Raw genomic sequence first — 10,237 nt, forward strand, 5'->3', positions numbered from 1 at the left:
ACCTGGTATTTCGAGAGACCCTGCCTCCCTAATCTTTAGAACGTCCCCAGGAGGCTCTGGCTATTTGTTTTCTACAATTTTCAGATAAAGAAACTAAGGGTCAGAAAAGTTAGGACTTTTGCCCAAGACCACAAAGCCAGACGAGAAGTAGAACTACATTCGTTGGCTCCTGGTTTTATCCCATCTCTTCCACTCTGCGCGGCGGGGTCTGCTCCACCCTGCCACCCCGAAGACATCCGGTCCAGCCTTAAGCAGCTGGACATGACTGAGTCCTGACCTTGTCCCCCACCGAGCCTCCTCCATAACAATCACTGAAGCTGGCCACCACCCGGTCACCTCCAAAGATGAACCCCAGATGCCCAATGAACCTCAGACCTTGGCGGTCTCTCCCCACCCCTCCTCGAGAGGGAGTCCAGAGAACCCCCAACCCGGCTGAGGGTCCTGGCCCCGCCAGCCAAGGCAACAGCTCATTAACCCCCTTGGACTCCTCGTAAGGAAAGTGTCCATGCCTCACAGATGAGGCACTAAGGCTCAGAGAGGTGGAGTGACTTCCTTCAGGTCGCACAGCCAGGAGCATCCAGGCTGGATCAAGAACCCAGGTCTCCTGATCCCCAAACTGGTGTTGATTTCCTTCCACCCCACTCCCACCCTGGCTCCTCAGGAAGCCAGACCTCATCCACTCTCCAGCCAAATTCCCTGCAGCAAGGATTGTTGCCCCAAGATGGAGGACCTTGCTTTAGGACAGAGTAAGCTCCCTGTCCGTGGTGCTAAGGGCACCCGCCTCACCAGTCAGGATGCCAGAAAGAAATTCCTGCCACAGTTAAAGGTCAAACTAAATGATCCCAAATGCCCTTTCTCACTCTGGAAAATGTGGCCTGTGGTTCCCAATCTCTTTCTTTCCCTCCCTCCCACACTGGCCCACCCGTCTCACACTCACATCTGCATTCTTTTTTATGAATATTTAAATGTCATCTGATTGCATTATGCGTCACGAGTCCTGAAAGGCCCCCCTCTGCCTGTCTCCCTCCCTTGCTGCCTCTTAGGAGCCAGAAAAATAAATCCATCCCTGAGTCACAGCTCCACAGCTTCCTTCTCCCCCGCTGCACCCTACCTGGCTCTGCCGCAGTCTCGTGCAGCCCAGGACCTGCTGCCCCTGGTCCTCAGCTGCGGCTGGGGGCGTGGCGGGGGCAGGCGGGGGGGAGAAGCAGACAGTAGCATCCTGTCCTGGACTGTAGTGAAGTCACCTCGGCACCCCAGCAAACAGGACTGACCGAGCTGGAAAGAAGCAGGACGGCATGTGTGGCTGTCATTTGGGTCGGGGATCCCCTCCCGGCAGGACCTGTGACCTCAGGTAGAGGCTGGAAGGGAGCCAGAGAGTAAACCCCCCAAACTCTTCCCTGCCCTCTGCTCTCCTGGCAGAACCTCCTGTTGGCCAAATCCAACCGGAAGCCAGAGGCGGAGGGGCCTCTGAGGTCAGGGCTGTTCGAGGGGGTCAGGCTTGGGGCCCAGAGCAGGGTGGAGAAGGGAGGGGACAGCTGTGGAGCGCAGGTGGGGAAGACCCAGCACCCCAGCCTCCCACTAGAGCCCTGGCTCTCCCCACCCCTCCCTCCTGTCTTTCCTCTCTCCCCTTCCCTCTCAGGAGCAAAACTAATTCCTCTCCTTCCCCTGCAGAGCAGTTTGGCCAAGTCCTTGTTCTTACTTCCTGGCTCCTGCCAACATCTGCCCTCAGGGCCTCCCCTTCCTGTCCCCCCCAAAACAAAGATCCTAAGAGGAACTGTGCTGTTAAGTAATCATTTTGTTGTTGTTGTTCACCTTAAGTATAAAAAGCAAAGGAGGGGCTCTACAACTGGGGACGCTCGCAGCTCACGGTGCCGGGCCCAGCTTTCTTCAAAATGTCTACTGTTCACGAAATTCTCTGCAAGCTCAGCTTGGAGGGTGATCACTCCACACCCCCAAGTACATACGGGTCGGTCAAAGCATACACCAATTTTGATGCTGAGCGTGATGCTCTGAACATTGAAACGGCCATCAAGACCAAAGGTGTGGGGCGCCTGGGTGGTTCAGTCGTTAGGCGTCTGCCTTCGGCTCGGGTCGTGATCCCGGGGTCCTGGGATCGAGTCCTGCGTCGGGCTCCCCGCTCTGCGGGGAGCCTGCTTCTCCCTCTCCCACTCCCCCTGCTTGTGTTCCTGCTCTCGCTGTCTCTCTCTCTCTGTCAAATAAGTAAATAAAATCTTCAAAAAAATTAAAAAAAAAAAGACCAAAGGTGTGGATGAGGTCACCATTGTCAACATTTTGACCAACCACAGCAATGAACAAAGACAGGATATTGCCTTCGCCTACCAGAGAAGGACCAAAAAGGAACTTGCATCAGCACTCAAGTCAGCCTTGTCTGGCCACCTGGAGACCGTGATTTTGGGCCTATTGAAAACACCTGCTCAGTATGATGCTTCTGAGCTGAAAGCCTCCATGAAGGGGCTGGGGACTGATGAGGACTCCCTCATTGAGATCATCTGCTCAAGGACCAACCAAGAGCTTCAGGAAATTAACAGAGTCTACAAAGAAATGTACAAGACTGATCTGGAGAAGGACACCGTTTCTGACACATCTGGTGACTTCCGCAAGCTGATGGTTGCCCTTGCAAAGGGCAGAAGAGCAGAGGATGGCCCTGTCATTATGAACTGATTGACCAAGATGCCCGGGATCTCTATGATGCTGGAGTGAAAAGGAAAGGAACTGATGTGCCCAAGTGGATCAGCATCATGACTGAGCGGAGTGTGTGTCACCTCCAGAAAGTATGTGAAAGGTACAAGAGCAACAGCCCTTATGACATGCTGGAGAGCATCAAGAAGGAGGTCAAAGGAGACCTGGAAAATGCTTTCCTGAACCTGGTCCAGTGCATTCAGAACAAGCCCCTGTATTTTGCTGACCGGCTGTACGACTCCATGAAGGGCAAGGGGACTCATGATAAAGTCCTGATTAGAATCATGGTCTCTCACAGTGAAGTGGACATGTTGAAAATTAGGTCTGAATTCAAGAGAAAGTACAGCAAGTCCCTGTACTACTACATCCAGCAAGACACGAAGGGCGACCACCAGAAGGCGCTGCTGTACCTGTGTGGTGGGGATGACGGAGGCCCACGGCAGATGAGCGCCCAGCAGTGGTGCTCCTTTGTTTCCAGCTAACAGTTCCCGAAAATAGCTTGTGACTAATAGACCCCTTGTGCCTGTCCCTGCGAGGATGGTGTTAGCATCACCCCCTCCCCATCCTTATGTCAGTTGCCTAAGCATTGCCTGCCTCTCATGTCTAGTCTCTCCTTTTAGCCAAAGAAATGAACATTCCAAGGAGTTGGAAGTGAAATCTATGATGTGAAACACTTTGCCTCTTGTGTACTGTGTCATAAACAGATGAATAAACTGAATTTTTACTTTATAAAAAAAAGAGAGAGAGAGAAAGGAGGAAGGGAAGGGAACATTCCGTAGGGGGGAGTTCCTGTCCCATCCCAGAAACCTTTTCGAAGTCTAGAGACAGAGGGATGGACGTTTTGGCTCCAGCGAGGCCCCTCGGGTCCTGAGGTTTTGAATGAAGTCCTGTTTCCTCCCATGGGCACCCTAGAAAAATTGGGGTGCTCTTTGGACCCTGATCCCTAGGATCTCCACCTACAGAGCTACCATTCCTGCCCACCCAGAGCCCCAAATAGGCCCCTCCTGCCCTTGAGTGTCTGTCCCTCAGCTCAGGGGGCCACCTGGCCCAGGAGGAGGAGGCCGGCTGGCCCCAACAACAGCAACAACAACAGTGCTGTTAACAAAGGCTCCCCACTGAGGTCTGAGGTTCTCCTCCAGGAGCCACTTCACTAGCTAAATACCAACCTCTCGATATTTGGTAATGACCTTTTGAAGTCTCCACTTTCCTACCTTGGTATTTAGAGAACAACCTGGTCTCTGGGGAGGGAAGGGAACTGAATACTTTATATTCATGGCACTTCAGAAGGCTGGCCCCAGAAAGGGAAAAGAGAAAAGGCTCACGTCTCTCTGCCGGGGGCCCGAGGCAACCATCAGAACCCTAATTCTCCCTGGTCCGCAGCAGGGACTTGGCGGATGCCCAGCAAGGCCACAGTCTGACAGCAGTCACTTGGGCTTCCCACACTGGCGTGTGCAGGGGTGTACCCACACCAGCGCGGGGGACTGTGCGGGACGGTCCTCGAACGTGTGTGCGTGTGCCAGCAGAAGACAGGCCCGGCCTGTGCGGGCATGGACTGGAGGGGATTAGGAGTGTAGACATGGGGCCGTGGGCGTACACTGGCTGGTGGCATGCCCATTCGCACACGTGTACGTGAGGAACACGGATGCGCCTGTGGGCATGCCTCTGCGGGAAACGAAGGCATGATCTCCTGTTTGTGCACAAGGGACACCGATCTGTTTGTGGACACATGTATCTGTGAGCGATTCCAACTCCGCTGAGCCGAAAGGGACTGCCGGCCTTTTCCCACAGCAGGGGAGCAGGCCTCGGCAAATTGTGCCCACAGGTTCCCAGGGAGGCCAGCAGGGGCTGCAGGGGTTGGAGGGGAGGGTGCCCTGCTCCAGTGTCACTAAGCCTTAGTCATCCGGGGGTGCCGAAGACTCACTTCTGCCACTGTCCCCACGGAGCTTGCTTTTCCCTTCATCCCACCCCTTGGCCCTGAGGAGCCTCCACAGTGAGGGAGTGTGGTACTGGGGGCCAGGGCGGCCCCATCAGCCTCTCTGGACCCAGCAGGTTGATCCCAGGCCCAAGAGCTGACTTCCATTAAGCCCTGGCCAGGGCCCCAGGGCCCAGCACAGTGCCTGGCCAAGAGCGGGCACACCATAAGCGTGCGTGGAATGAATGAGTGCAGACGAGGACAGTGTGTAGGCAGAGGGGTGCCTCAGTGTCCTCAGCACGCAGCATTTGAGGAACTGGACCCAGCATGGGTGAGTACATGCAGAGCACATGGCGATGTAAGTGTACTGCTCGCTCCAAAAACGGCCAGGACTGTCAATTTATTAGACTTGGGACCGGATCTTGGATGCCATGGTGCTGTCCAGATCCCTCTTCAGGACCAAGGCTGCACTTCCCCAGCTGCAGGGAGCATTGGTGGCTGGCGTGCTCTCCCTGGGCCATCCTTCAGGATGCTGGGATCAAGTCCTGCGGCAGGCTCCCTGCTCAGTGGGGAGCCTGCTTCTCCCTCCCCTTCCCCCTCCCGCTCAGCGGGGAGCCTGCTCCTCCCTCCCCCCTCCCCCCTCCCGCTTGTGCTCTCTCACTATCTCTGTAGCTATCTCCATCTCTCTCAAATAAATAAATAAAATCTTTAAAAAAATATTTTCTAATAAAAAAAAAGGAAGCTTCTGCCAGCAATTCAATTCCCCATCTTAGAGCCTGTTTCTGAGGACCTTGATCTAAGACAGGCAAAGTCGCTGAATAGCATTAGATAAATGGAGGGGGTGGAGAGAGAGCCTAGGAACAACGTGTCCAGTGAGACGAGAAAGGAAGAAATGGAGAGAGGACCAAAGACGAACCTCTGAGGAACAAGGATTGGTGAACTTCAAGCCAAAGAAGGATTGGTCTGAGAGGCAGAGAGAAAACCAAAAGATCTATCGTCAGAGGGTCAAAAGAGTAGAATATTCTAAGGAGGAAGCGGTCAATAGCATCAAATTCTACAAAGACATCCAATAAACTAAAAGCAAAAAAAAAAAAAAAAAAGCCATTGGATTAACAACAGAAGGTGGCCGATGACCTTACCTGGAGCCATCCCCAGAGGGCCGAAGCAGGTGCACCTGGGCGAGTGGCAAGAGGGAGGGGTGTAGTGGGGGAAGGGCTTAGGTCACTGGTTGCAGAAGTGGAGGCAAGACAGAAGGTAGCACAATGGTGGCTATCAGCGCCCTTACCACCACCGTCATCATCGTTGTTTTTAAGATTGGAGAGGCTAGGGGCGCCTGGGTGGCTCAGTTGTGATCTCAGGAGCGTGGGATCAAGCCCCTCGTCAGGCTCCAAGCTCAGCATGGAGTCTGCTTGTCCCTCTCCGTCTGCTACCCTCCCCCACTCCTGCGTGCACGCACGCACGTGCTCTCTCTCAAATAAATAAATAAATAAATAAATAAATAAATAAAATATCGGAGAGGCTGGAGCACAAACCTTGAGAATTTTCCAGCCAGAAGGTTGAATCCATTCACAGCCCCCGGAGAAGTCTCAATGTCTGACCATGTGGGTTTTTCTTTTGCCAAAAGCAAGATTAATCCCAACCACTTAAACAAGAGGGATCCATTACTTTGAACTGAAAGGACACTTGTCACTGTAGGAACACCCTTCACATGAGTAAAAATAGAGTGCCAGCTGGTCACAGCTTTGGCAGATTTCTGGGGTCTCCCTGAGAACCCCTCCATTTGGTGGTCATTGTTGTAGGCATTGTTTATCTGTCATTTGGCCTTGGAGGGCAGCCCAGAAAGGATGCTCAGAGCTACTGTTCTTATAGTGAGATGACATATGGAACTGCAGTCGCCGACCAAGGGACTCCCAAATTGTCCTCACATGGGTTGGGTCTGTGGTTTCTGTAGGCCTGGAAGGTGACCACTTACTCATTAGCCAGTCCAAGCATGTGGTACCATACCGGTGCTCCTCCCGTGCCAACAGGCATGGAGGGGGTGTGGAAACCAGCTCCAGGCAATACGGAAAGTCTGGGATTGGCTGCTCTTGGAGTACAGACTGCAAGGCTGGGTAGGGAGCAAACTCAGAGCCCAGGCTCTGGTGCCAGGCACATTAAACGTGAATCCTGTCCTTATCGCTGTATCGGCTACAGGAACAGAACTATCATAAAAGAAGTCTACCACCATGTGGGTCAGGACTGGTGTGGTGGTTCTACACATTCATTGGAGAGTCCAGTTCCTATCTTTCTGTTCTGAAAGCAGAACGTGCCTTCTAGCCTCAAGGTCTCTTCATTGCCCAATGTGGCTGAAAGAGCTCCAGCCATTACATCTGCATTCTGGGCATCAGGAAGGAAGATAAGAAAGAGGAAGAAAAGGACTTGCTCCTTTGTTTTAAGGATGCTTTTAAAAGTGGAACTTATAACACATCTGTCTATATGTCACTGGCCAGAATTTAATCACATCTAACTACAGGGAGGCTGGGAAACATACTCTTATCTGGGCACATTGCGAGTCCAAACAAAATAGGATTCTGGTAGTAACAGGGAAGGGAAGAATGGACAGTAGAATAATCAATGAGCAGCTTCTCCCACAACCTGTGACTTCAAGGCAATTTACTTGAGCCCTCTGGGCTATAAAATGGTAATAATGGCCCTTCATTATTGTTGCTATTGATTGCTGCACAAAAACTCAAATGTCTACAGAGCTCAAGAAGGTAATGTAAAGAAGAGGCAACTGAGAGTCCTAAGGCCTGGGGCTAACTGGAGTCGTGAGCTCTGTCTAGAAAGGGAGATCCATATTCAATTCCAGCCTCCTGTAAAGATGAAGATGCTGGTTTAGCATTTCCAGATCTTCCAATTTTTCAAAAGAAACTGAAAATCAGGATGATACGTTAAATCTCTCTAGTTTTAAACTTTTCAATGATTCACACTTTTTTGGAAAGGGTCAAAGTACACACATGGACACACGTATCTCTTTGCTAACTAGGGTTCTGCAGGGTCAGCTGCTATGACAATACCCAGCATCAATACCATCCCTGTTCTTCGCCTGTTCTCAAGACATCTTGATTTCTTTTTGGTAGAATATACACCCCTTCTCTGGTGGCAAAGGCCTCTTTGGGCAAAGAGCAGTGTGGAGGTGCCATCCAAAAATCTATAATGATAAAAATCTGGGTTGTGTGGGTCTGAGTGTGTTTGTGTTTATTACAAACATTGAACACTGGATACAACCAAACAAACACTATAAAGAACAGCATGATTCTGCATGCGCTTTAATCCTTCAAGCAAAAACTGGAGCAAGTCAAAAAAATTTGGACTGGCGAACTGGTTGGTGGCCACAATTTAAGTGTGAGCTCCTAGTCATGTGACTTGATCAATATCCCTTTGTAAACCATATTGAAAACTGATGGTGTGCATTCCAACTGCCCCTGGTATACTTCCTATTAATTCCCGTTTTTCAATAGCCTGATAGACTTAAGCTCTTTTATGGCCTTAGTTTGTTCTTGCTTGTAATTCCTGATTTTTATGCTCAAATTGTCCCTACTTGGTCATCCCAACAGGCGTAAAGGACACTCTCTTTGGGCTGGCCTCTGTGCACATTCCAATTTTCCTGCAGGCATCTGAAAGCATCTTTGAAAGCCTTCTAACGCTAAGACATCTGCGCCCCAAGATCCAGCGCAGCTTATCCTCCAGGGAATCCCTGCTTCCTTTTGGTACAAAGTGATTTAAAAGACGTCTCCATGGTCGGGAGGCCACACAGTTCTATCATGACACCCGGGGCGGTGCACCAGCCTAGAGACAGCCTGGGCTCTTTTGGTGCTTGAATGGAAAGTTCAAGTCGTAAGTTCATGCTATTCTTTTCAATTAGACTCCCAGGCTTCTGAGTTCTTTCTTACCATGCTCCAATACGTCTTTCTCAATTGCTGTTCTCCCTTCCCTTTCTGAACAGCTAGCTCTTTTCCTCTCTTTTATATATGACATACTCATCTCAGATTCAGCATATCACACGAAATGTTGTCACACCAAACCATGTGTTGAATTACGATGCTGCCCAAAGCTTGAGAAACATCAACACTTAAATGCCAATCTGTTAATATCCCTTTGGGCCAATGGGTCCACGTTTCCAAGTTTCCTGCATTTAACTTCCCTACTTTACTCAATTTATTAAGAGCAGTTTTTGGAACTGATGGACTCAGGATGGTTTGTAACAGTGCCAATTGTACTCAAGGCTCTGTATCTTCCCTGGATGAGATTGGACCTTGTCCACATGTCTCATAAAGAAATACTCGTGACCTATGTGTCTGTGTACAATGACACAATTACAAAACTTTACACACTGAAAATCGTCTTAGACATGATGGCATTCGCTATGGTCAGAACAGCACCCAGGTAAAGAGCATGGGATATTCCGGTAGGCTGTGTGTGTTGGCAGCTGGAGAACTGTGGCCAGTTTGGATTTTGCTAGCGGCATCTGCTCTAACAAAACCAGAATCATCGCTTCAAAACATAAATCAGATCCTGCCTCTCCCTTACTTTAAGCCCTAATAGCTTCCCATCCCACTTAGGAGAAAACCAAACTCCTTGTGCCTATGAAGAATCAGCCCTTGGCCTGCCTCGTCAGCCCCATGCAGCACCGCATCCCCATCGCGTGCTCTGCTCCAGCCGGAGTGGCTTGTCCCTGCCCGGTGCACACTCCGTGCTCACCTCTCCTTAGGTGCTTAGCATCAGCAGTGCCCTCTGCCCACGACTCTTCCCCTAGACCCCACCTGGCCAGCACTTTCTTGTCATTCAAGGTTACCTCCTAAGAGACACCTTCCTGATCACCTGCACTAAAGGGGCCCCTTGGTCGCTCTCCTATCGCTCGGTTTGAATTCGCTTCATAGCTGTGGGCATTCCCTGAGCTTTTTTGTTTCTCTACTGCATTTGTTGGCTTCTGCCCCCACTGGACTCAAAGCTCCACAAAGGCAGGCATCCTGGGGGGCTGGGTCCCTGCTCCATCCCCAGCACCTGGCACAGCCCCTGCAAATGGCAGGTGTTCTGTGAGTATGTGTGGGATGGATGGATGGTTGACAGAAAATGAGGAAAAGGTGTTCTCTACCAATGTGCGCTGGGCAGTCAGGAGGGCGAAGAAGGGGCGGACAACAAGTTCCTAGCCTCCACATCCCTTCTGCCTGTCTGGCCAGGGTCACCGCCCCATGCCCGGCCCTGCTTACTGATCAAGTTGCCCTAGAGGTGTACAGTGGGCCCATCCTGCCCTCTGCTTCACTCCCCTGGAGCCAGACTCACCTCCTCTGACAGCAGGTGGTAGAGCAGAGGCTCAAGGAGCCAATACATCCATCACTCGGAGGGAAGAACCACAAATTCTGCCGTCTCTGTCTGCACCTGTCATGCTCAAGGGCAAAGCTGCCATGGTCAAAGGGCAGCCCCTCCTCCCTGCCGACAGCTGTGCTGGCTCAGGACGCACCTGGTGACGAATCTGTTGTCTGCTAAGCAGCAGCCCCTGACCAAGGCTGGGGCCAGGGCCGGGTGGCTGCGGAACGTGAAAAATTTACAGCCAAGTTCTCCTTGGATAGACTTTGCTGGGGACAA

General features: G+C 51.4%; 1 protein-coding gene across 1 annotated transcript; it reads left to right on the forward strand.

Annotated features, from left to right (window-relative positions):
• The first annotated feature begins 1,843 nt into the window (after positions 1-1,843).
• Positions 1,844-3,438, forward strand: LOC114217224 (annexin A2-like). The gene is given in 3 exon segments (XM_028114052.2): positions 1,844-2,040; positions 2,264-2,668; positions 2,671-3,438. Coding segments are annotated over 3 exon segments (1,065 nt in total). The 5' UTR covers positions 1,844-1,892; the 3' UTR covers positions 3,183-3,438.
• Positions 3,439-10,237: the final 6,799 nt, after the last annotated feature.

The sequence above is a fragment of the Eumetopias jubatus genome, unplaced genomic scaffold (genome assembly GCF_037043125.1).
Source record: "Eumetopias jubatus isolate StellerSeaLion01/CBP00866 unplaced genomic scaffold, mEumJub1_p1.0 scaffold_4, whole genome shotgun sequence".
Taxonomy (NCBI): Eukaryota; Metazoa; Chordata; class Mammalia; order Carnivora; family Otariidae; genus Eumetopias; species Eumetopias jubatus.